A 27,131-nucleotide genomic window follows, 5' to 3' on the forward strand; every position below is an offset into this window, starting at 1 on the left:
CTTGCAAGCCAGAAAGCTCATCATTGACAAATCCTGCAGCCCCCTTTCGGTTTTTATTCAGAAACTAGCTTTCTTTCAGTCTGATCCACTTAATCTCTCAGTGCATAATTAGGAAGAGTGCCTGATTGTGTATTCCACTTCGAGTATTCTCATTTGCTTAAAACACTGAATCTGACTGTTCACACATCAGTGAAATTGTGCAGAGAAGGAGGCTGGGGAGGCGGGGGACCGCGGTGTACTGGGCGGGCCTGCAGCTTTTCTCAATGAAAATGTTCGCTACCGCCCAGTCCTGGAACTGCTTTGCATATCAGCCGTTCTCGCCACCTCATTGGTTGACGGGAACAGGGCCCGGGCTGACGCTCGCGTTTCGTTGCGTGCCTGGGTTGTGGCGGGCAGTTGGAGCCCGTCGGACCCCCGCCCCTGCATCTTTCTCCCGCCCCCTTTCTCCCCGATCCCGCGCACTGCCATCTGCAAGTGGCTGTCGGAACAGGCAGATGCGATCCAGCGGCTCCCAGGGGCGGCCGCTGCGGGCAGGAGCAGCTGCCACCTCCTGCGCCGCCGCTTCTCGCGGAGCCGCGGAGCAGTGAGACGCCCCCTGGACAGCCAAAGCGATCTGGGGGAGAGGGGGTTGCTCTGGGAGGTGGGTAAGAGAAGCTGGGGGGAGGGAGAAGCGGGGAAGGAAGGAGGCAAAGGGGGACTTTTCGGGCTCCCAGGCGCCGAATGCCTTCGGCTGTTTGCACTCACTGGTCGCTGCATTCGTTCTTAGAAACTCCGAAGAGCCCAACAGATGTAGTAGAAGGAGGAAGAAGGGGAAACTTAGTGAGTGAAGGCAGATGCAGGGACCGGGGAGGGAGCCTTAGCTCGGCGTTGTAAGCTCCAGGGCTCGCTCCGAAGCCACCACCCAGACCCTGGAAGTTCCGCTCCCAGAAAAACCCAGGGGGTTAAACCTTGCGACGGCGGAAAAAAGGGGGAGCCCCCCTCGATTCCCTAGCTTGGCCTTTCTTCCTGTACCCGAAGCCAGCTCCCTGAGTGGTCGGATAAGCGAACGAAAGAAGCTCAAAAAACATAGGAGGTTCCCTGGATAGAGAGAACCTCCATCCTAACACCCACCGCTCTCTGGATTGAAAGTTGCAGAGAATTGAGGGGATTGGGAGGGGGAAAATTACCTCCAAATCCTCTTTACTCTCCCCCAAGATCTTTTTTTTCCCCCTTTCTGTCTCTGCTGCTAGAGGTTTCGAACAGAAGCCCCGTTGTTGTGGGAGGGGAGCGCTCCGTGGAGGAGAGAGGTGAAGGGGTCCCAGCTGGCGAGTTCAAAGCACCAGGACGGATTTCTGCGCTCCTTCCTGCGCTCCCGCTCCCTCCCCTTCCCTAAAAGCTCTCCCTCCCACTCTCCCTCAGCTTGTGATCGCATCCTTGGTAGGGGCATCCAAAGCATCCAGAGTGACTGAGCTCACAGTTCCAGCGGAAGGGGAGCATCACGGACCTCGGAGCTGCTCTCCCTCCTCGTGCTCGCGGTGGGCTGTGGAGGGCGGCCAGGAGAAAAGCGCCGTAGGATCCAGTGAAACATATTTGGCTGCCCTCCCCGACTCCCCTTTTTGCCTTGCTCTCAGTCTGGGACAAAACGAGAACGCCTAAAATGTTTCCTTCGGCGGCGCTGCCACCTCTGCTGTTACTGTGGCTGGTTTCGGCCCCTTGCTCGCTGGGCTTGGACCCTTTTGGCTTCCACGCCGCCAGTTCCCCCACGACGGAACAGCCCGAACCCCGACAGCAGCAGCAGCCACGCGAGCCGCTTAGCTATTCCCGACTGCAGAGGAAGAGCCTCGCTGTGGACTTCATCGTGCCCTCGCTGTTCAGGATCTATGCCCGGGACCTGCTACTGTTGCTTCCATCGGCGCCGGGAGGCAGCCTACCCGAGGCGCGTAGTTCCCTGGCGCTGGACTGCTCTCCCTTGCTGCTGCTGCTGCTGAGGCGTCCCGGTGCACCCAGGACGGCGGTGCTACCCCAGCTTCCACCTGGAGGACGCGTGCTGTCCAAGGTCCTGAAGGGTGGCTCGGTGAGGAAGCTCCGCAGGGCCAAGCAGCTGGTGCTAGAAGTTGGCGAGGAGGCGATCTTAGAGGGCTGCACAGGGTCCGCCGCCGGCCCTCCGGAGCAGGCGGCTGTGGCCGCGGCAGGGATGTTAGAGTTTAACCTCACCGAAATGTTCAGTTGGTGGGTTCGGCACGGCGAAGGACGCCTGCGGATCCGCTTGATGCCGGAGAAGAAGGACTCTTTGCCAGGCAGAGAAATAAGACTGTCTGCGGCAATCAGAGCCTCCCAGCCTCGTCTGTTTTTCCAAATCATAAGAAAGGGTGAGCTGCCCCTGTCTGCATGTTCTATCATTTTATTTTTGCTTTTATTCTTATTTGTGGTTGACCCTTCCCTCCCCCCCCCAAAAAAAAAAGTCCAAATCCAAAGCTTTTAGTTCTTAACCGCCTTTCTTCTACTCCCTAAGCGCGAATCCCCAGCCAGAATTTCTTTCCTTTACTCCTCCTGAAGGTGGCAACTTCCTGGGAACCTTCCCCTGGGGCACCAAGGCTTCTAGAAAAGTTTTCTACTCTCGGGAGCTAGCGGAGCACCGCAATAATCTTTCAGTGTGGGACACACTGGGTTAGAAGTATACCTGGGAAGCTCTTCCCTTCTCGCCCACCCCCTACTGGAAGGCAGAAATAATCCTTTTCTCTTAAAGATAGAGACTTAAGCCTCATCCTCGAAGGAACGTTTACTTGTTCTGGCCTCTTCTTCAGCCATCCACCTTCTCACCATAAGCCGTTGTGCTCCCTATGGCAAAAACCAGTGACAGAGAAAACGCTTTAAATTTTCTCAGAGAAGGGTTGTTATCATTGCTGTTGGCACTTTTCTCTCCTTAAATACACAAGTGACAGCGGGATCTGTCTTGCTTCTGTAGATTTATCCATTTTCCTCCTTGTGATTCAACCCCCTCTCCTCTCAACTTCCCAGAGCCCTTCTAAGGTCCGCAGAGGAGTTAGAGAACAGCAAAAGGCTGGGAATTGGGGAGGATGGTTGCCTTCCTTGAGTTATGGGTAGGGCAGAAGGTTAGCTCCCTGCTTTTTGCTCTTATTCTCCTTATCCCCAATTTCTGAAAATTATCTGCAACAATATTCAGTGGCACAACCTGAAAGGCCTCAACACTGCAGATTTTTTCTTCTGGGGACTCCTGCAATGCTGACAGTCTTTTATCTACTAACCAGTTTTATTCAAGGTTGTATTTAGAGGGGGGCTGATCCACCTTCTTCTTCTCAGAGTATCCTTTCACTAGAACATCAAGTGGATTTGGCTGGGTATTGTGTAAGTTTGAATCAAATGAAATATATAAAGGAAAATAAACAGGCTGTTAAAATCATCTTTAAGGAGCCTATGCTAATTCAATTAAACAAATCTAGCTTCTTTTGATTATCTGCCTCTTCAGGACTATATGAAATTAAAATACTCTGCTGGTTAAAAATGCTCTTCATTAATTGAACTGAAGGAATGGGGAGAGAAGACCTATTGTGTAGCAACAAGTATGCTCAGATGACCCCTCCTCTATTCTCTCAAACACACACACACACACACACACACACACACACACACACACACACACTCTTCCTCTACTCCAGAACAGCAGGCAGATTTAGAAGCTGGGGTTAGCAGATAAATACTTTCTTGTCACTATATAGAAAAGCAGTCCTAGCATGCCCCTCTCCTGGAGAAAACAGTTTGGATGCATATTTCAGCTTGACTGCTCAGGGCACTGGGGCTTGGTGTAGCTTCTTTGTTATCTGATGTTGAGCTCATCCTAGCTGGGGGTGGGGTAGGATAGAATTGGGGAGAGGGTTAGGGTTTGAGAAGTATGGCTGGACTATACCTTTTCTGGCAGCAGAAGGTTGATATGGGAGAAATTATCTTTTTATCCTTGACACTTTCATAATGGAACGTTGGATTTAATTTTTGCTGTTATTGCTGGTATTATGTATCATTATGAAATGCATTTGTTTACTTAATCACTTTATGTATGATCATTATAATGAATAGCTCTGCTGATTTGAGGAGGAAATTGAAATTTTCTCCATTTGCATTTATACTTGCCTTGCTTCTGGACACCTGGACATTTTTTTTTCAACCAATCATGCAATTCCTGCAAGCCCTGACATACCTTATGTCACCAGAGAATATTAGGTCTTAGGCATGGGTTATCCTCTTTACATACATAAATGTGTTTCAAACTGATATGTATATCCATTGAAGATATAAGTAATGTTTCTTAGTCACACATATATTATAGAGTTAGAGAATATACTTAAATGCATTTTGCTTTGAATTGATAGGAAAGGGGTATTCTTGTGTTCATTGTCTCAAAGGGATATTGATAAGTTTTAGAACTGATTTTTGGCTTGCATCACGGCAAAAAATTTTCTAAGCATCCTAAATCCTCCTGCACCATGGTCCACTTGGCAGCACAACCAAACCTTTCTGCACCATTTGACACATCCAGCAGGGGTTGCTTTCAGAAAGGAGCATTTTAGTGGCCAGAAATTTTGGCCAAGAGTTTTTCAGCAAGATAGAAATCAAATGATTATTGATGAGATTGAAAAAGACACTAACTGTAACTGAATGAGCTTTGCTTGACCTGTAGATAGATGGGTCGCCTTATTGAATAGTGCTTCTGTCCACTTAACCACCATTCTCCTTGAGATTCATTTTGTTGTTTGGAACAGGTTGAATTTTTCATCACATTGCCTTCCTCTAAGGTAGTTGGTGGTATAGGAGCTCCACCATCCTACCCACCAAATTTCCCTTACATAAAAGACTTGAGAGAAGCTTACTATGGCTTCTCAGAATTCTCAATGGCTATTTCAGAAATGAAAAAGCAATCATTAGGCTGTTGCATCACATTTCATGTTTGGATCAGCCTGCAGAGTTATAGTCCCATCAATATAAACATATGAAAATCATGCATAAATCTTGCAACTTGAATTGATATTGCTGTTCATTGTGTTCATATGAATATGACTATTCTTTTGATTTAAAATTTGATCTATATTACAGGCATTTTAATAACATGTTGCCTGTGAAAGTAAGCATTTGATTTTTTTTTCTCAAGGAAAACCGGTACAATGTGGAGAGCTTGGCTCCTTAGATGTAGATTGTTGGTAAACTGTGGTAGAAGTGGCCAGTTGTTCTGATGGGACTTTTTGATGTTAAGGATGGAGTAATAACATGGTGGTACTATTGTTGTGGTCATTCCTCAAAGAAGTTATGGATCTGAATGAGTCCAGAGGCTCATTGTAAAAAGCAACCCCTCCAAAAAGGAGGTTTCATATCATGAGTAGAGGGCAAAACAGTGGCTGCCAAGGAACATCTGAGCTAGCTACCTACATTAGAGCTAGTTAAAGGAGATTGTGATTTTGGCCAGCTATGAATCCCTAAGGGCAACAAATACTCACAAGAAGGACTGTAAATTTTGACTTGTAATAACATGCCATGTTATCAGTTTTTCTTTGATGAACAACTTTGCATTCAGTAAATGAGATCAGTGCTCTAAGTACATCAGGGAAATCTTTCTGATGCCTGAAAGTGATATTCCTCTAAGTATGGAATGGCCTTCCAAGGACAGGAGTAGGGAAAATGTGAGGGATAGACAAGCTATAAGTCTCTATTAATCATTTCTCTAAAAGCCCATTTTATATTTTTACATGATGAAAAGCCATATGGGAATCACCTTCTGTTGCTGGTGCAGCATAACAGTTATTCAATGTAATTCTGAGAGAAAGAGAAAGCCTAGTGGCATGGGTAAGTGCTATGAGAAGACCTGGGTTGCTATTTCTAGCTTAAGTGATTTCCAAAACTCTTTCAAGCTCTTGAACCTATGATGAATAGATAGAAGCTGGCTGGGAGGCAAATGTGTTCAAAACTAGGGAGCAGAGTTTTAGTTTTTAACAACTAAAACTGTTTAATAATGGGTGGTAGACAGTTTCCTATCATTAGAAGAATTAAGTGGGAGCTAGTCATTTGTCAAAAATTCCATAGAGTCTATTTCTATTCTGAATGGGAAGTTGGACTAAGTGACTTTTAAGGTTCTGAGCAAATCCAGTATACTATAAACAATGATAACTTGGGGGAGGAGGGAGTGGACTGCTTTTGAGTGAAACAACTGGTAAGCATATAGTGATGTTAATTCTTCCATCCTGTTTCCTCTCTTGGGAGATAACCCAGCTCTCTTTCTTTTCCTTCTCCTTGACAAAAATGTGCTTATCTATAACATAGCATGCCTGCCATGTGAGCCAATCTTTGTTTCATTTTGGTGAAGGTTTGAAGGGATTGTTGTTTCTCCCTAATATCAGGGCGGGGGTATGACTTCTTCTTCTGGTACTAATTGAATGATTTAGGGTAGAGCAGAGAAAGAATAATTCTTTAATATTCTTGATATTTTTTGGCTCAGGGGGAAAAAATCAACCTTTCACATACCCAAATCTCTGTGAACATCTCCATTTTTTTTTTGGGGGGGGATAAATCAGAGCTTTCAAAAATGACACAATTTTCAGGAGATGAGTTGGAAAAATTCAACTTACTATAGTTTAGAGAAGATCAGCAAGTCTGATTTAAGTGTTGGGAGGACTGATTTATGATGAAAGATAAAAAGAATTAAATATATATGGCAAAGCTAAGTGGTGATGAAGGGGAAGCCATGGTAATAACCTACAAATCTCTGAAGAGTGAGAATGGCAGAGAAAGGAATTATTTAGTGTGGGCTTTAGAAAAACTGGGATGAGGATCACAAATGGTTCAATTTCAGGAAAACATACTTTCCTTTCCAGTGCTTGAAAGCAATTTTCTGACTGTAGAATGATTGGAAAGTGATGGAACATGTGACTAGATAAACTTCTAGTGTACATAATAATTTTTTTTAAAAAGGTAATTTCAATGATGATAAGTCATAAGAGAAAAAACATAGATCTCAAAAGATTAGGGTTATCAATGTGATCCTTTTTGCAGAACCTTTTGACCCTAATGCTTCCATGTTAAAAAAAAAATTATTGCATCTGTTTTTTAGAGTTGGTTTATAAGAGTTTTATTGATGATAAATTATAAAAGATCACTTTATTTGGCATTTCTGATATCTACATACCTTGCCCCATTTTATAGATCACGAAGTTAAGATCCAACAAAAGAATTCAAATCACCTTGCAAATCTGGAAATGAAACCTAGATCTTCTAAATATATTTCTCAATTTACTAGACCATGTTACCTTCCTGAAAATGCATTGGTAACATTTAAAAATATTCATTACTATCTTGAAGATGTAGCCCACACCCTAAAGTACCCTTTTTTAATAAAAAAAAATGAAAATGTATGTGTTTATATATCTGTGTCTCTATTACTTATATGTAGCACATGTAAACATACATACATATATGCATGCGAGTGGGGGAAGGAGATAAGAATTATGGTTAAGGAAAATTAATCTCTTTATTAGAAAGTTGATCTACTTTGGAGGACCCTATCATGAGAAAGTGAAAATACATTTCTCTCATAGGGAAAGAGGAGTTGAGAATAGTCACAACTATATCTTCTTGTTTTCTGGCATCATGGGAATTTACTAAACTTGCTTTGTGGAAGTCAATAACTCTGCTGATTAGCATTTTTAAAATAAATTTTATTGTTTAATGGATTGAATGAATAATACCTCTGGCCCTGGCATTTGATGATTCCTTAGTATTTTTATCACTATGATTTAACTTCATGGCATAACTTAGATATGAGAAAGCATTTGATCTTTTTATTGTATGCCATGTTTTTTCTATATATACTATCTCTCCTCCTCGGAATTGATCTTTCCCATGAATTCCCTCAACAAAGAAAAAATACAACCCTATTTATTATATTTTAAAATGGTAACTCTTTTTAATATTATAATACTTAAATTTATATCACACTTAATCCTTTCTAAATGTACCTTTCATACATCATTTCATTTGATCCTTACAACAACCCTGGGAGGTAGTTATTTTTTCCCCATTTTACAGATGAAGAAACTGAAACAAACAAAGTTGTCTAGGATCACACAGCTGAGTAAGTGTCTGAGGTTGGATTTGAACTCATATCTTACTGACTGCAAATTGGGCAGTCTAGTAAATAGGGAAGAAATTATTGTAATTGTAAAGATGAGCAAACAAAGGCTGAGAGAATTTGAATGATTTGTGCAACTATTAGATAGCAGAGCACAAATTAGCATACTAGGTGCTTAATACATGTTTATTGTTGAAATCACTCAAAGAACAAGAACAATTAAATATAATTGATTTAACTAAATAATAAAAAGTTGTAGAACCATCAAAACTGTTGAAATATCAACATGAAAAGCTCTATTTTATATTATGTACTAGAGGTCAATAGACCAGGGTAAGTGGAGGCCTAAAAAGAGGTGGTCCAGCATGAAAAATGACTGACTCACAATAGTAGTACAGAGAATTATTTGAATTTAATCTTTTAAGAAGCTGGCATATGGACAAGTGTACCCTGATATGCTCAAAGTTACCTGATCATTGGGTTTAAATTGATACCTCACCACTAAAAGTCTGAGTAAAATGTTCCTAGGAGATGTAGATGAATAGGGAATGATGGTGGCATTCATCCTGTTCCTACTAACAAGGATCCTATGTCACTTTAGAAGTCATTACCAGGAATTCAAACAAAGAATCAGTCTATTCATTCATATAACACCAAATCACCACTCAACTCTTTCTAATCAATCAATAAGCATTTACTATGTACAAGGGACTGTGCTAGGCACTGGGAATACAAAGACAGGAATGAAACCGTTCCTGCCCTGAGAGAGCTTACATTAGATAGCATGTATATTTAGTGTGGAAATCCATTGGTGGATTTGTAAGTTCCAGCCCTACTCTTATCATGTTAATGAGCTGAACAGATGGGGCAGCTCCTCCCAATCGAAGTCTCAACTAGCCATTCTGAAATGGATGGAGTGGAGGCAGATGTGAAATACCACTCAGGTAATTGAAATGAGCCCATTAAGAGTAGTCAAGTCCTTAAGATACCATGATAACTTATAACTTGGGTACTTAGAGTAGAAACTCAGTAAAAGAGAATGTCTTTTTCTCCACAAAATGCTGTTGAGGTCTATTTAGCATTTACTGAGCATTTTGTATTGGCAGTCATTTTTATTAGTCATTTCTGATCCATTGCCTTCCAAGAGCTAGTATGGTTATTCGCTCCCTCTTTTGTAAGAAGAGGAAAAATGGGAAGTATTGTGTGCTGAGAGGGAAAATCACTTATCTAGGGATCTCATTGAGTCAGTTGAGGATAGTGCTTAAAAGGAGGAGGGGGAAAGGACAACTCCTAAGTCCCAGTCTTAGACCATCAAACCCTCATGCTGTCCACGTAGGGCTGCCAACTTCACTCAACCTTGATGGCTTGTTGTCCCTCATCGCAAACAAAGATGGGAATTCATATTAAAGGCAAAGCTTTGAAAGGGAGCTGAGTCATTATTGAACTGGAAGAGGTCAAAATGCCTTCATTTACGAAGAAGCTTTCAGATGGGAATTTTTTTTTCTGTAATAAATGCATCCTTGAACTTTAATGTCTGTCCATTTCTAAGCAAAGGTCTTCCTCAGGGGAAATTCCTGCAGGCTACCCTGAAGCTATATGATGTGCTTTCCAAAAAGTAACGAGCCTGAGAAGCATGTATGAGGAAAGCTCTCTGGGACAAGGACTCCAACCACTTGGTTAATTAAAGCATCTTTGTTCTTTGGACCTTATCTTTCTGGATAAGTAGAACAGGTGCAGGGAGAAGTAGATTGCCAGGTTCTCCTGTGGGGAAAGGGAACAGCTAAATGGTAGCCATAAAATAAATATAAGACCTTGGGACAAAAGAAATCAGGACACTCCTAAAGGAAATCAGGCATCAGGCCAAAGGAAAATGAAAAGGTGGGTCTAAATCATTTTATATAGTCGTCTTTTCTTTTTGCCTTTTATTCTGTTTCCATGGGGATCTGAGTTGATGGAATCCACTTAATGAATTCTTATGACCCTTAGAGTACTCTGTGCTCCAGCCAAACTGGATTCTTTGCCATCTTCTACACCTTTCCACCTCTGCCTTTTCCTTCTGAGCTTTTTGGGCCTTAAATGCACTGCTTGTCTCCCCTTCAACTATTGAATGATTATCCATCTTTTAAAGCCCATTGTAGAACCCTGGAGAACATCCTGAGTGGACTTGGTACTCACCAATAGTTCTTAAAACCAGTACAGACTGCATTTGCATAGTCAGTATCATATTTACAGTAAATGAAGTAATATTTGTAAAGGCATTTTGTAATTCAGAAGCATAAATATGTGTGTATGTAAATGTAAACTGCTATTGTTATTATGGTCACTGAGGAAAAATTTGCATGGTATTTACAAATGCATCCTTTTATTTTTGACTTGTAACAAATATGCATTGTCAAGCAAAATAAATTCCCATAATGGCCATTTCTGAAAATGTATGTCTTATTCTCCATCTTGAGTTCATCATCTCTCTGCTAGGAGGTAAATGTGCTTCATTAACAGTACTCTGGAACTGAGGTTGGTCTTTGCATTGATCAGAGTTCAACACAAATACATCCTAATATACTTGCCAATCAGTTAATTACATGGACTTTGCTGGCCCATTCTTCTGTCCCTGGCAATTGGTTATTTATTAGCATTTGTATCAATGCTATATAGCTTCATGCACAATTTATGGCATAACAGAACCCTAGCCTTGAAGTCAAGACATCTGTGTTCTGCTTCTGATATGGACACTTAATGGTACAGTATGACGTCAGAAACATGTCTTCTAATGTCTTCACTTCATTTTCCTAGTCTTTTAAGTAAAATAGCATGTTCTATTTTCAGTTTTAATATGCAGTAAATTCTACCCACCAAATTCAATAAATGCCATGCCAACAAGCATTTACCAAGTACCTACTGTATTCAAGATACTGTGTCAGGTCCTAGAGATATATAGACCCCAAAGGAGAAACAGTTCCTATTCTCAGGAAACTTGAATTCTCCTAAGATTATATGATCTGCATTTTCCCCTCCTTTTACTTTTAGTTTCAAAGTCTCATCAATTCTATCTATCCAATCCAAATCCAAGAAACATTTATCAAGTACTAATTATGTGATTATCCTTGTCCTAGTATTAGTGACAAATGAAATAGTTCCTGCTCTCAAGTTCTCATTTTACCAAGCTTACATGAGCTATATATCTTCCCCTTCTTCCTTTTAGAGCTCCTATGTCCTGTCAAATTTCCTTGACCTAACATCTTTCCCATATGTGATAGGTGTTTGAAGAGGCAATAGAAAGAACCTGTAGCTTCACAGTAGATGGGTTCAAATTCTAACTCTGACACTTTTTTTTAATATGGGGAAAATTATCAAGTTTCTCTGGGTCTCTATTTTCCTTTCTGTAAAATGAAAGTTTTAGATTCTTAGGAACCTTCTGCTCTAGATCTCTGGTTCTTTGGTACCATTGCCATCTTCTTAATCTAGGATTGCTTAAGCAGTAAACTAGACTACTGCAATTCCCTTAATAGATGTTCCCATAGATAGTCATCCTTTATATCACTGCCTGATTATTCCAGTGTCTTGTCTATGTCAAAGCACATCAATGGTTCTCTATTTCTAACCAGGCATAGAATATGTTGGCCCTTAAGACCACAGCCTTGTATTACCTTGCCTTTCCTTGCTCCATGTCTTCTGTTCTCCACTAAAAAAGGAATCTTTTACCATCTTTTGTATGTCTCTAACAACCTGCTGCACAAAGGCTTCTCTGATTCCCTTCAGTTGAAAATGATCTTTCCATCAGCAACACTCATGAAACATTTTACTTACACCTCATTTCTGCACTTCCCTTGTGTTATTTTGTGTTGAAACTATCGTGTCCTATATATTCCTAGATTATAAGCTTCTTGAAGGCAGGTGGCATAAGGTTATCTAAACTTTTTACATCTTCTCTGGTCACAGAAAGCACTTAGTTGTGAAATTAAACTGAGTTTTGCCCATTACTTTATCACCACCCACTCAAGAAGAATGTTATATGAGCTAATCCCAGTGTCTTTTTTAAAAGCATTATGAAAATAAACATTAGTGCCTATGCTCAGAGTGAACTTAAAGAACTTGGCAATGGCAATAGAAGGACATTTCACACAGTCTCCTTTTCCTTTATATTCCTAATTATTTTAATCTTCATTGGGATTCTATTTGATGCTGAGCTCCATCGATTAAAAGTGGAAAAAAATGAGACAGTGGAATATGTGCTGAGAGGAGAACAATATGGGATCAAATTCCCTTAGGTGGTGAACAGGCAGGGGCTGTTGGATACAGGATAGAGATGAGAATTCTTCTGAAAGGGAAATGGGGCATCTTTTCCTAGGCTAGATGCAGAAGCAGATGTGCAGGTAGAGTCAAAGGAGATAACTTGCTCCACATGTTCTTGATCTCAGTAAACTATGATGCCAGTTCATGACTGCCCAGATCATCAAGTATTTCAACCTCTCCATCCTTTTCCATTACATCCTGCTTTCCTACCCCATCTTCCTCAGGCATCCCCCTGGCAAATCTGCTAAGGAAGGATACAGAGCATTTTGCTGAATTTTCTTTGTGCCAACCTGGACAGCTGAGGTGAGAAGCCCATCTCATGGAAAGCTTCTCTTTGAAATAGACCACATTTGTCTTGACACGGTAATTTGAAAGAGTTTGGTTGAAGAAAAATGTCACGAAGCACAAATGCAGATTTGATACATCTGACCTTTCTTTTCTTCAGAACAATAAATGTCAAACAGCTTAAAATGACAGGCTGGGGTGGCTGCTGATTATTGATGTGTTTAAATATTTGGGTACAGAGCCTGTCTTGGACTTAAGTTTGATTTACATGAAGAGTCTGATTTATGGTAAGGATAGACTTTGAAGAAACTCTCAGAATTGGGGTTGTTTGTGTCCGAGAAAGCAGCAAGCCTGAAATGAAAACGTAATTGATCCTTGAAAAGACTAGAGACTAGAGATAATATTGGGCAACTAATTATGCATTGGAAAATCATCTTTTTTTCACTTATGGTCCCTGATTGGCTGGTTGGCAGTAACTTTCTCCTTCAAATATCATTTAGCTTTTTTTTCTTGTTCTTTTCTTCTTTCTTGCTTGCTTTCTTCCTTTCTTCTTTTTCTTCCTTTCTTTTTCTTCTTTCCTTCTTTCCTTTCTTCCTTCTTCCCTCCCTCCTTCCTTCCTTCCCTTTCTTTCTTTATTCAATTATCAATGTAATAATGTGTACTCAGTATACTCAATGCAGTCAGGAAGATTCATCTTCTTGAATTCAAATCTGGCCTCAGTCATTTATAAACTATGTGACCCTCTTTTCCCCAGTTTCCTTTTCTCTAAAATAAGCTGGAGAAGGAAATGGCAAATCATCCCAGTATCTTTACCAAGAAAATCCCCAATAGGTCATGAAGTCAGATATGACTGAAAAATAATTGAACAACAACAAAATGTGTATTAAAGCTCCTGGTGTTGGGGATCCCTTTACTAGTCTGTGAGGTGTATGGGAGTAAAAACCAATCATGCCTTTTCTAGATTTTGCATTTTCCCTAATCTCTGTCACAATGCTGATAGGTACTTAATCAGAGAATACTGTTGATGTTTCCTATATAGTCCTACAAAAGAAGAGAAACCATCAGGTAATACTATGTAGAATCTCTTTTATGAGAAATCAGTCTCTTTTCATATTTCCTTGCCTAATTTCTCCCATTTTACTGAAGATATTTTTACTGTTAAAATGAAAAGAAAGAGAACTCAGGGAGTGATATTACAGCAGCTATAGTGAATCCTTTTTAAACACTAGTTTTGGAACTCAGAATACAATGATTTCCCTAATATCACTCTAGTATTATCTTAAAAGGAGTTGAAAGGATGTATATAGGGAATGACCCATTAAAGAAATTATCCAAATTTTTTTTTTCTTGACCACTTTTTTTGGATGGGGTTTAGTTTGTTTTATTTTAATTCAGATTTATTACAATCCGTAAAATGGGAGTGATGGAAATGGAATTAAAAGGTAAACAAACAAAATAGATATTGATTTCACATAATATATATAGATATTGAAGTATGACATACACCTCCTCCATCAAAGAACAAAAATAAGGCCATGTGACCAGAAATCTTTAAAAGGAGACAGAATTTTGAGGATTTTATAGAACCTGTTCAGACTAGGAGACTTATAGGAGTCCTTCCAACACAGATGCTGTGATTCTGTGAATGTCAAATGCTATATTAATTGACAGATAACCCCTAAAGTTCCAAAAGAAATTTTTGTATTTTAAGCCATTCTCAGAACAAATAAAGAACTTAATAATTTCAGGGCAAAAAATAATGAAACTTGGAAAATAAAAGCAGACATAGAAAAGTCATGATATAGTGCTTAAAATTCTGGCTAGAAATCAGTGTATTGGTTGGACTTTTATCTCAGCCTCAGTATTAACTCATTGCGTGACTTTGAGAAAGCCCTGTTGTTTCTCTAGGCCTGAGTATTTGCAAGTGTAAATCATATCACCTTCTGATTCTAAAATTTTCTTTTTTTTTTAAGTTGATGTTAAAGCATTATAGAGATGTTAATTATAGAAGTAAGTTGTTCTATTAATTTTCTTCTTGGTACTACCTAGTGTTTGGGGCTGAAACTGGGACCAATCTTGTGTTAGAAGATCATGATAGACTGAGAATTTTTGAGCAGCAAAAGATCATGACACTGGAAAGTTAATTAAATTGAATACAACAAATACTTACTAAGCATTGATTATTTCCTAGGGACTGGTATACAAAGAAAAAAAATTAATGGAAAAATAGTTTTTCCCTCAAGGGGCTTATGCTCTATTTTATCTATTTGTGAGGAATAGCTAGAAATCTTGGGTTGGCCAGGCAGAGTTAGGGGTTATGTATATTGCTGTTGTTGAGTATTTCAGTCCTGATTCTTTGTGACCCTATTTAGGGTTTCCTTTGCAGAGATATTGGAATGGTTTGATATTTCCTTCTCTAGCTCATTTTATAAATGATAAACAGAGCCGTAGTTTGTGACTTGCTGAGGAAAACACAGTTAAATGAATTGTTGAGGATCACACAATTAGGCAGTGTGTCAGTCTGGATTCTTTACAAATATCTAATTTGATCTTTTAATAATAATAAGTGATGTTTATAGTTGGAGAAACTGAGGCAAATAGAGGTCAAGTCATTGGGTCACACTGCTCGTAATCATTTGAGGCTAGATTTGTATTCAGGTCTTCCTATCTCCAGACCCAGTACTCAATCAACTTACCTTATTTCCTCCATAGAATGTAAACTCATTGAGGGCTGATACTGTTTCATTTTTCTTTGTATCCCTCATATCTAGTATAGTGTCTAATGAATAGCAGATGCTCAATAAATTATTGTGATCGATTGATGACGTGATTGATACATCAACTACTATCAGAAAACAGATACTAGCATAATGTCTTTGAAAATCATTTTCATTTTTATCTAAAAGGGACAACCAGTTTATTTTCAGGTACTCAACAAGATGCAGAAGAATGCTAAATTGAGCTGTGCTAAATTTGTTCTGTCCCAGAGAAACACAGAAGAGTCACTTCCAGTCTCTGATTCCACAGTTGTTACTGACAATTGCTGCCAACCAGGGAAGAAGCTGTGAGGAAAGAACAAAACCCAATCCTGCTGCACTTCTACCTTCTCCCTCCAGGGGAGGGCAGAGGGGCTGAGGAAGAGAGGAAATAAGGGAGGAAATATGGTTAAGAGAAAAGAATGTTATTTAAGCAGATTGTACTACTTGCAAGATTTTTTGCTTATTACTTAATGACTCCATAATTTTTATCTTAGCAGCAGGAGATATTCTGTTTTAGAGTTTTAAAATGGACCTTTTGGAATTAGTGAAAACAGCTAGAGGGTTGATGGAGGTTCACACCCTAATCCTTCTGCATAGTGTCCATGGAAAGAACTCTGATTTAGGAACCCTCACAGGTTTAATCATATCAATTCCCTCCTCTAGGGCATCCTGTTACCTCTAGAATAAAATGCAATTTGCTCTTTTTGGCATTTGGAAGTTATAATCTGGCCCAATCTACTCTCTCTCCCTTCCCTCCTCCAATTTATTTAGGTTCTTCCCCTCATGCCCTCTACAATCCAGCTGAGCTGACAGCTGGGTATAGGCAGATCCAGAGTCATGAAGTCCCAACTTCAAATCCAATATAGGAAGTTACTATCTGTGTGATTCTGAGTAAATTTAGTTACTGTTTGCCTCAGTTTTCTCATCTGTAAAATGAGGATGATAGTAGTTCCTATCTTTCAGGGTTATTGTGAAGATACGAGTTAGTAATTGTAAATTATTATCACTGGAAGGTTAATTAAATTGAATTCAACAAACACTTATTAAGCATCGATAAGTTGTAGGGATTGGGATAAAAAAATAAAAAATAAAACCAAATGAAATAATAATTGTAAATCTATAACACAATGCCTGGGACATCATATACATTTTAGCTATTATGATTAATATTTTCTTTTTGTTGTTTCTCATATATGGAATTTCATCTTTAATCTTCATACCTTTCTATTTCTCATGAGTAGAGTGTATTCATTGCCTCATTTTTGAATCTCTAGTTTCTTGAACTATACACACACTTAAATACATACATGTTATTTCTTTGGATAGAAAGTAAATTCCTTAAGTAATGGATCACATATTTCTATTTCGTCCATGTTTCCCCAGCACTTGGTCCAGTTCCTGGCACACAGTAAGCATTACTTAATAATTGCTTATTGATTCATTGGTTTTTGTCACTAACTTGTGGCTTCAAAAAAATTGCTCCAGCTTTGAGATCTTAGTTTCTTCTACTTCAGAATGGAGAGACTTGGACTAAACTCTAAAACCTTAAAAATATGTACTGAATATATTTTTCTATGTTAGCACTATGATAGGGTTATTCTCTTTTTTTGGGGGGGGAGCAATTGGGGTTTGCTTAGATTCATATAGCCAGTAAGTATCGAGGTTAATCCACCCATCTGCCCCAAGGGTTATTTTTAATGAAAGTGAAGGGAATAAGTAGGAAAAAAAATGTTTGGATAAATAAGATGGTGCCCAATTGTAGAGGATTTGAAAAGTCAGAGAGAGGTGTTCAATCTGGATACAGTAGAAAATAGGGAACCATTATAAATCTTAAAGCAAGGCTGTGAGACAAATCATGTTTTAGGAAGACCAGCATATTAGTGGTATCTGAGCTCTGTATCCTAATCAAACTTGGCTACTTTCTATTAATCTTTAATGAATTCTATATCCTTTCTCCATGTCTTTACATCATGGAACCTCCAGGCTCTTCCTTGGGCCTGGGCCTTTCCTCTTCTGAACTCTGCCTTTTGGAACCTCTAAGTTCCCTCAAGCCTTGGCTCAATTACCATCTCCTAAAAGAGGTCTTTCCTGATTTCTTTTGTGGCTGATAATCACCCTCATATTTCTATGCATTTATGTGTATGTTTTTTCTGTGTTCATATTATTTCCCCCAATAGAAAGTAAACTCTTTGAGGTCACATGGCAATGAACTGATATCCTGAAGCACTTTAAAAATGCTTTTGTAATAGAAACACAAGAGAAGCTAAATGAAAAGAATAAGCAAATTTTAGGCATTCATTAATTCACTCACTCATTTCTTTAAGAACTCTGGATTAGAGTAGCGGCAATCTGAATGGAGAACAGATGAATCTATAAATATTTTGAAGGAAGACAGTGACAGATTATACAAAGTGTTCTCAAGATTTTATAGAAGTTTTAAATTTTTATAGATTAAATCATTGGTGTCAAGCTCAAATAGAAACAGGGCCATTGAACCATTCATAAAGATCCCTGCAGGCTAAATATTCACTTAGAAAACCACATGTTAACATTATCTATGTTCTATTGCGATTTTGTTTTGTCAAATATTTCCCAATTACATTTTAATCCAGTTCACCTTTGGGAAATGAAATTAACAGATCTGATTTAAATAGCTTAAAACTGTGCTAATGCTTTTTGAACACCCCATTCAGGAGGTAAAGGGAGTATTCAATAAGAATTAAAAAGGAAATAATGATTTTTTAAAAAAAAACAATGAAGAATTTGGGAAAGTAGCCAGTTGGGAAGGAAGATGGTAATATTGGTTTCACACATGTTGAGTTTGGATACTGTGCCGGCCAAGTAGAGACACTCAGCAGACAGTTAGAAATATGGGATTAGAGTGCAGGTCAGGGCTGGTAATGTAGATTTGGGAGCCATCAGCAGAGACTTTCCAATAAATTATGCACTTTGCTTGAAACTTAATTTCATGCTTTTCAGAGAAAAGGGAAGGAAGAAAGCCCACTGAATTATGGATTATTTAACTGTATTAAAGGTGATTCTCCCCTCCCTTCCACTGTGTGGGTTGGTATCCATTATGCTTGTCCCCTTCTCTTCCAAAGTCAGAAATGCCTTTGTCCCTATTTCTTGTGAGATTCAGAGAATTTCCAAAGAAACAATTAAGAAACCAAGGAGAGGGGGGCATTTACTGGAGAATGGGGCTGCCCAATGTCCCCAGACAGGCTTTCTATTGCAATGGTAATAAGAGAAAAATAAGGCATGCCTAAAGAGAAAAGCAACCATTTATATTTATGGGGGGTAGGGTAGGAAGGAAGTTATTTAAAGAGCATATTTTCTGTTCCCATTGCCAGTCATCCTGTTGTTTGATTTAAAGCTTTCCTAAAATCAAGCACTGATTCTCAAGAAGAGATCAGCTGTTTAGCAGAAAATTATATCTGATGAGGAGGGGATACTGAGACGGGGTGGATCAGTCCAAAGGAGGGGATCTTTTGGAACACAGCTTCTCTATGACATCTGTAGCCGAGGAAACAGAAACAGCATGCAGCGTGTAGCATGCAGACATGTAACATACAGACACACACTGGGCAAGCATGATGCATACAGGTTTGGTGTATTTTTTTTCAACATTAGCATTTTTAAAACAACTATTTGGGGAGTGGAGCTTAATACAGAAAAAAAATATACAGAAGTAAATTACAATGCTACCTTTGTTACTAACATTGACTTTGAGCGAGTTGAGGATTGTTCCTAGGTCTGCATTTACTTATTTGATGAATGGAAATAATAATATTAGTCATATCACTTTACCTTTCTGAGTTACTTAACCCTTTTAATACTGGGACTCTCACATCGGGGTCTGTACTGTCTGGATTGATAAATACAAACCACTGTTTCTAGCCAACCCCAGTCATGCTTCATGTTCCATGGTGTCCATCTCACCATCTTCCCATCATTCTATGTCTTTCTGACTCCCCTTAACCCCCCCCCCCAATACTTTCAGATATGATAGCGTAATCAAGCTATTGACAACTGTTGTAAAGGGTATTCTAATTAATTCCCCATGTCTCTTTTACCATCCCAAAACCAAGACATCTTTCCCTGATCCCTAATCTACTATTTGTTGTTATCTTTGCCTAAGAGAATTAAGCTCCTTAAGGTCAGGAACTGTCTTCCTTTTTATATTTATATCTTCATTATTTAACATAGTGTCTGACATATAATAAGTGCTTATTAAATCCTTATTGATTGATTTAAAAGAACATTTCTGCATGAGGAAATCAGAGAAGTCTTCCTAAGGGAAGTCATTGAGATCGATCTGAATGTATTTAATAATTTCATTCATTCTTTTATGCATTCATTGATGCCAATGGGGTATTTAGAAGATAAGGTGAATGCATTGCATTTAGAAGGCATTTAAATGTTTGCATGAATGATAGATGTAGAAAAACTGTGAAAAGTTCAAAGTGTTGAACCCACATGAGGTATTATTTTTGTGAACTATTTCCTAACCTTGTAGAACCTAGAATCTAAGACAGATATATTAGTGTGGATTTTACTTAACAAGGGGTTAGGAATCAAGTATAAAGAAATATGTTCCTGCCAAAAATATCCAAGGAGAGGTCCTCCCTTCTTCTCAATTCAATTCAACAAACATATATAAAATGCCCATTATGTGTAAAGTCTAGTGGAAAATGGTATTTCTACATTCCTCAAAATCAAGATGCTGAGATTCTGCTGGGATGGGGTAAGGGTTCACAGGCATACACCAGACAATATAAGGAAGAAGAAAGCATTAACAAGGTGGGGGAAGGTATTAGGAAAGGATTCCCATAGATGGTTGTACCAGACTTGGACCTAGAAGGGAACTTTAAGAGCTGGAGATAGGAAAAGAATGTACTGAAAAGGCACAGAGATGGGAGATGTCTTACTAAGTTAGGGGATAGAAAGGATAATTTGGCTTAAATGTAGAATGTATGAAGAAGAGAAAGAAAACAAGACTACAGAGGTGAGTTGAAAACAGATTGTGGAAAGCTTCAAATGCCATCCTAAGGGATTTATTTTTAATATTAGAGGCAAGTGAAAGCCACTGAAGACTGAAGAAGGAGAGTGACAATGATCTGATGTGATTTTAGAGATATGAATTTGGCACCTGTGTGGAGGATGGATTGGAGCCTAGAAGCAAGGAGGCCAATTAGGTCATCATTTAGTGCTGTGAAAATGTGAGTAGATAGAAGGAAATAGATAAGAGATGTTATGTAGGTATAATTTATGAGGCTTGGCAACTGGTTGGATGAGAATAGAGGGAGAAGAAAGGGAATGATGAAACCTGAGTCACTTGAAGTATGATTGTGCCATCAACTGAAATAAGGAAGTTTGCAGGAGGAGCAAAAATAATGGGTAGACATGTTGAGTCTGAGATATACCTGGATCATCCAGAGAGAGATCATGAGATCATAACATTATAGCTTTAGAGTTAGAAGTGTTATGAAGAACCCTGAGTCCAGCCTACCACATATTGAGATGAGTAAATTGAGAACTCCAGAAATAAAATGACTTTTCCATACTTGTCATTTAATAACAAAGTTGAGATTTTACTGAAGTTGGCTGATTCTAAATCCATTATCTTCTAAGATGCCTGACAGTCAGCTGATGATGTTGGGGGGGAGGAAATCCAGAAGAGAGAGAATCTATTGATTTATGATTCTTTATTGTAGAAATGATATTACTAGATTATCTAATCAAATCACCAAGGAAGAAAATCGAGAAGAGAAAAGGTCCATGGTAAAGGCTTTGGGAGAGCCAATCCTTTTTTTGGAGAGCTTCTAAAAAGAAATCATTCACCAAATGACAACGAAATGAAAAACTTAATTTGCTTAATGAAAATAAGCATTTTTCTTAAGTTTGATTCACCTGAGGGAGAGTAGAGGATGGATGATGATCCAGCAAAAGAGACAGAAAAATATTGTCAGATAAATAGAAGAAGAGGTAGGAGTGAGGAGTAAAAAAAACATACCTAGGAAAAAGGCTTGTATGTGTGTGTAAAATTGGGGCTTGACAATGTCATAAGCTTCAAAGAAGGCAAGCAGGATGAAGACTGAGAAAGGCAATTGGACTTAGCAGTTAAGAGATTGTTGTCAACCCTGGAGAGAACAATTTCAGTTGAGTGCTAATGTTAGAAGTCATATTGTAAGAGGCTGAGCAATGAGTGGGAGGTGAAGAAGTAACAATGAGTTTAGATGAGTGTTTTGTAGTATTTTAGTCACGAAAGGGAGAATACAGGTCAAGTGCAGGCTTTTTTTAAAAATGATGTTTATTTTTATATATTTTCAAAAGACTAGCAAATGTTTATAGGCAGTGGAGAAGGAGCTAGTAGACTGAGAGAAATTGAAGATTAATGAGAGAAAAGGAATGACCTAAAGGACCAAGACAGAGATAGGATTAAGACCCATGCAGAGGGGTTTTCCTAGACAAGGAAGAGCAATGCCTCTGACTCAGAACCTAAAGCAATGGAGGAGAGAATGGAAGATTGATATAGAAGATATAGAAGAGTTGAAGGTATGAAGTAGGGGACCAGAGGGAGCTTATGGCAGATGATTTTTATTTTCTCAAAGCAGGAGGCAAATTTCTCTGCTGAGAGATGAGGAGGGATTGTTGGAGAAAGAAGAGATAATATAGAATATCAAATCCCTCCCTGCTGTAGGGAATGTGACAGGGGAAGAATAAAAGCACTTCTAACCAGCTGTTGATGGCTCATTGAGATTATATAACATCAGCTTGATAATGGACCTAGTTAGTGTCACTCTTCAGCACCTTTTGGTAGGATTGGAATAGGAGCAGAGAAGGTAATGCAGGGTTGGTTTTTGGCAAAGCATAATCAATGACATAAAGGAAAAAGGAAATTCAAGGGTAGATTATACTTCAACTGATCAACTATAGGCTTGTTAGTATGGGCTATATAAAGTCATATAACTTGAAAAATAGTTGGTTATTGTCCTTGAGGAGCAAAATGACATCACTATTTTAAAGTGAAGTTACAGTGTATATGATTGTGGCTGATCAGAGCAGTTAAGTACTTGGAATGCTCTACCACAAGTTGGGTCCATGTGAACATTTGGGATGGATTCTTTATATCTGCACGACTCACATATCTTTTGAGCTACTTCAATTCTGCTTTGCTCATAGAGCACCTACACCTTCTCTGATGATGGCTCTCTATGCTGGACAATCCTGTACCAGTGCCTGGCTTTCATGCAATCAATTCCAAAGTTCAAAAGAAGACTGAAAGTATCCTTTTATTGATTCTTCTCACTACCGTGTGAGTGCTTGCCTTGTGTGAGTTCTCCACAAAATGGTCTTTTAGACAAGCATACAGTTGGCATTTGAACAAAGGTCTCTCAAGTTCCTGGATTGCTCAGTTAGCAGAAAGTCTAATGACTTTTAATCTGAGAATTCAGGGTTCAAATATCTGTCTAGGCAGAAGAAAATAAGGTTAGAGGAAGGGTAATCTGCTAGGAGAGCAGAAAGGGGTGGAGATGAGGTGTGGAAGAGTCAAAGGAAGGGAAAGACGGAAGAACAGGAAGTTTTGATCAAGGAGAAGAATTTTGAAAGTCAGGACTATGTGATTAGTATAATTAAGGATAATGGTGAGATCTAAGATTGTGGTTGAGATAAAGTAAAGATATAATTCATAGCAATTGAGGAGGCCAAGATTTTTTGAGGGCATATTAATATGTGTATTGTAATGCCAGAATCTGAGTTGTGGGGTTAGATTGAGATGAAGATAAATCCTATTAGCCAAGTAAAAGGACCCGTTGAGAGAAGAGAAAGAATCACCTGAAAGCTTGTATATTGATGAAGTGAAACCCAGGAAAATAGAGGTCACAGATCATTGGTAGTAGAAGAAATGTTTTAGCCAGACAATGAAAAGAAAGGAGTTCGCTAAGTTTTTTTCCTGTAGGAGTCAAGTGATGTCTCCTGACATAGATCTTGTCTGTCAAGAGATATGGAAAGAATACTTAGTCCTGGATGCTCTGTCTTGTAGAGGGAGTCAGGTTTCAGTGATCACTCAAAAGTGAAAGGAGGGCAAAAAAATGCTCAGAGTCAAGCAGATGAATGTAACTGGGTCTGAATTTGACTCTAGGTTTTCCCAATTTCAAGTTCAATATTTTCTCCAAATATCTAGATAAGAACATGAAAAATGGAAGTGTATTTTCAATTCTACAAATGGTGACTGAATATTAGTGTTAAGGGAAAGGAGTGCAAGTTTGCTAGACGTACAACAGGGAAAGTCGACTGGGGCCCCAATTTTTCAGGATCCCATGATGGTGGAAGGTAAGGCAGTACAACCTCTTCTCTCTCCAAACACAAACTTGATACTCTCCATAGTGGTACGTTTGGGGGAGCAAATGTCTCCAATTCTAATGCCTGAAGGGAGCTGGGATTGAGGCCCTATGTTTTGGGGGACAGTTGTATGATGGAAGCAAGAAATGTGAGCACAAGAACCCACCTTAGTGTCATTAGTGGTTTCAATTCATCTGGATGCTCAGTTGTTTAGGAGTGCAGAATATTTTTTTTTCTCCAGTGGATAGGGCTCTGGGCTTGAAGTCAGGAACACCTGAGTTCAAACCAAGGATCATACACTTCCCAGCAATGTGACCTTGGACAGATCTTAAGCTGTGTTTATATCAGCTTCCTTCTCTACAAAATAGGGATAATGATATCACCTATCTTCCAGAGTTATTGTATCACATGAGATAGCACATGTTAAGTGTTCTAAATCCTAAAGTGCATATAAATTATGATGAGGATGACAACCTGTCCTGATGTTTCACATGTACCTGCCCCCCTTTCACTACCTCTTGCTATGGGAACACTAATCAAATCAATCAATATTTTCATTGCTACTAAAAAGAGTATCCTTGTGTCTGTCTAGATCAAATCTTTTTTTCTCAGACCTCCACCATGTCCCTCTTTGTGTGACATGAGCCTTAGAACATGATCTCCTTAAGAGCAGGGATTATCTCTCTTTTGCTTTTTGTAACCTCAGCACCTTATAGTGGCTAATATGTAATAGGTTCTTTAAAAATGCTCATTTATTCCACAAAATAAAGAGGAAGGGGACATGAGCTTGTGGACCTGCATTAATACCCCTAGCTGGGGGAACTAGCCTGGGAGTTTAGAGAAGGAGTAAGGGGAAGAATGAAAGGAGGTGGTACAGTGAATAGACTGGGGCCTTTCAGGTCAGCTCCTGACTGAGATATTTGCTTAGCCCCATGACTTTGGATAAGACATTTAAATTCCCAGAATCTCAATTTTTTTATTTGCAAATGGGAATAATAATAATAGCATCTTCCTTACAGGATAGTTGTAAGGATCACATGAGTTATCATATGCAAAGCTCTTTGTAAAGCTTAAAATGCTATGTAAATGCTAGCTATCATCATCATCATTATTGTTATTTTTAAAATGGTATAGATGGCATCTGGGTGAATCTCACTCTATGCTTTCCCTACTCCTATTTAAAAGCAATTTTTTTACTTAAGGAAATAGAAAAAAAAGTCTTTTATTTTATCTTTTTTGAAGACTATGGTACAGGGGGAGACACATATTTTTTCCTATGGTACAGTGGAATCAGAGAACCAATGTTCAAATCTTCCTTTAATTCTCACTACCTATATGAGCTGGGACAAGCTTCCAACCTCCCTAGGTTTCAATTTTCTTATCTTAAAAGGAGTTAAACAAAATGGCCTTTTAGACTGTAGCACTCAATTGCCCATCCATGTCTGCTCTGCCATGTCATTTTCCGTGTTCTTTTTGGCTCCTTGCTCTGTTTCTCACTTTTCTTTTGGTCCCTGTCTCACAATTCTTCTTTCTGAGTTCCACATTTTTTTCTCCTTCATTTGTGGCCCTAATCAGGGAAAACAAAGAAGTTGAATTGCAGGAGCAGGAAGGCTACAGCTGCTGCCAATCACCATAATGAGCCCTTAGCTTTTCTTCCCTTTGTGACTAGCCTGCTTACTGTGTCTGCAGACGTTCCATGGTCTAAAGAGAGAGTAGGAAGCTAGAAAACCAGGTGAGACCTCGTCAGGACAGAGCCATACAGCTCTGAAGAATTTTGTTGTGAGTGTGGTTTCCTTTTGTTCTGGGAGTATCCCTGGGAAATTTTTGTTTTGAAGACTGTATAGCAAGTTCTTTAAAGTTTTAGGCACAAGATATATTAAAGGGCTAGATCATAACAACTTTATGTTACTAACAATGGAGAGAAGTTCTTCCATTCTCATTTTGCTTCAGTTTTATATGTCAAAGAGTCTGGTGAAATAAAAATAATAGCTATTTGATACTTAAGACAAGTAAGGCGATAGCAAGGGAACATAGAGCTACTCTTGAATTCATGTTGTCTGACCCAGAGGAATTACAACCTACAAGATATAATGACTATACTACTGTCTTGGATCTTTGAAAAAGCTTGGGAATGGGAAAGCATTATAGGCTTATAAATGAGTAAATGCCCTGCATTTCACAAAAGCAGAAAGCACAGATTCTATAAGCTACAAGAAGTTATCTTGATTTCCATTCCTAGCAAAATTCTAAACTGTATTAAGTGAATGGTGAGTAAACAAATTGAAAGAAAATCAGTAGTCAGAACCATAGTTGTTTTAAAAAGAGTCAAACTCTCATTTCCTTTTTAATTTTTGACAGTTATTAGACTGTTGAATCAGGGGAATTCTATAAATAGTTTATTTAGATATTTAGGAAAACATTTAATGATTTCTCAATTAATTCTTGTGGACACAATGTTCATGATGAGGTTCATAATGAGTACAATACTATGATTAGATGTAATTGAAACTGGTTGAATGATTGGTCCCTCTGGGTAAGCATTAATGGTTTGCTGTCCACTTGGAGGGAGATCTCCAGAGGATTATCCCAGGGACCTATTTGTTTTAGCATTGTATTTCAATGAATGGTATGTCACAGATGGCACACTTATTCATCAGTGAGTAAACATTTATTAAGCACCTATTGTGTATCAGACATTGAACTAAGCATTAGGGATATAAAAAGGGTAAACGAATGTTACAGGAAAAAAATACCAAACATGATGGATGATAAGGTTAGATTACTGGACATCTTATTCCATGAAGAAGAGCTATTGATGCGAAGTGGAGGATGAGCTACCAAATTCAGATCTTGCCATCTATAAAGGAAAGGTCTGGGCTCCGTTAGTGCCTTTCAGTCGTTCAGTCAGGGGGAGGTGGGAATTCTGGTGTTAAAGCTGAATTAAAGCAGGATAATAAAATTTCAGGTGATCAATTTATCTTGGGAGAGGCATCTTGTTTCCTGAAGTTCAAACCAAGTAGAGATGCAAATGAAAAGTAGAAAATAGTCAGGAATTGGGGGCACTGGAAGTCAGTGTCACAGGATCTTTTTTTCTTTTTTCTTTTCTTTTTTTTTTTATAGTTGTTTAATTCATTTTATTTGCTTGTTTTTATATCATAAACAGTCATTGCAGGAAATTTTGGAATTTCTTTGAATTTTAACCCACTCCTTCAAATAAACCTGCTCTTATAATAAGTATAACCAAGTAAGTGACCTCCCAGTGTACCTTAGTTTAATGTTCTTCCCTTGGTTCCTTGGAAACTTTTTTTTCATAGATTTTTTAAATTAATTTTTATAACTATAACATT

The 27,131-nt window shown here is 38.8% G+C and overlaps 1 protein-coding gene across 1 annotated transcript in view; it reads left to right on the forward strand.

Annotated features, from left to right (window-relative positions):
* The first annotated feature begins 682 nt into the window (after positions 1–682).
* The window catches only part of LOC141552722 (ALK tyrosine kinase receptor-like), an 895,621-nt gene continuing 869,172 nt past the window's right edge, over positions 683–27,131 (forward strand). Inside the window, exon 1 of the mRNA XM_074284745.1 lies at positions 683–2,348. Coding sequence (XP_074140846.1) covers positions 1,637–2,348 — 712 coding nt within the window. The 5' untranslated portion in view covers positions 683–1,636. The remainder of the gene's footprint in view (positions 2,349–27,131) is intronic.

The sequence above is a fragment of the Sminthopsis crassicaudata genome, chromosome 2, assembly GCF_048593235.1.
Source record: "Sminthopsis crassicaudata isolate SCR6 chromosome 2, ASM4859323v1, whole genome shotgun sequence".
Taxonomy (NCBI): Eukaryota; Metazoa; Chordata; class Mammalia; order Dasyuromorphia; family Dasyuridae; genus Sminthopsis; species Sminthopsis crassicaudata.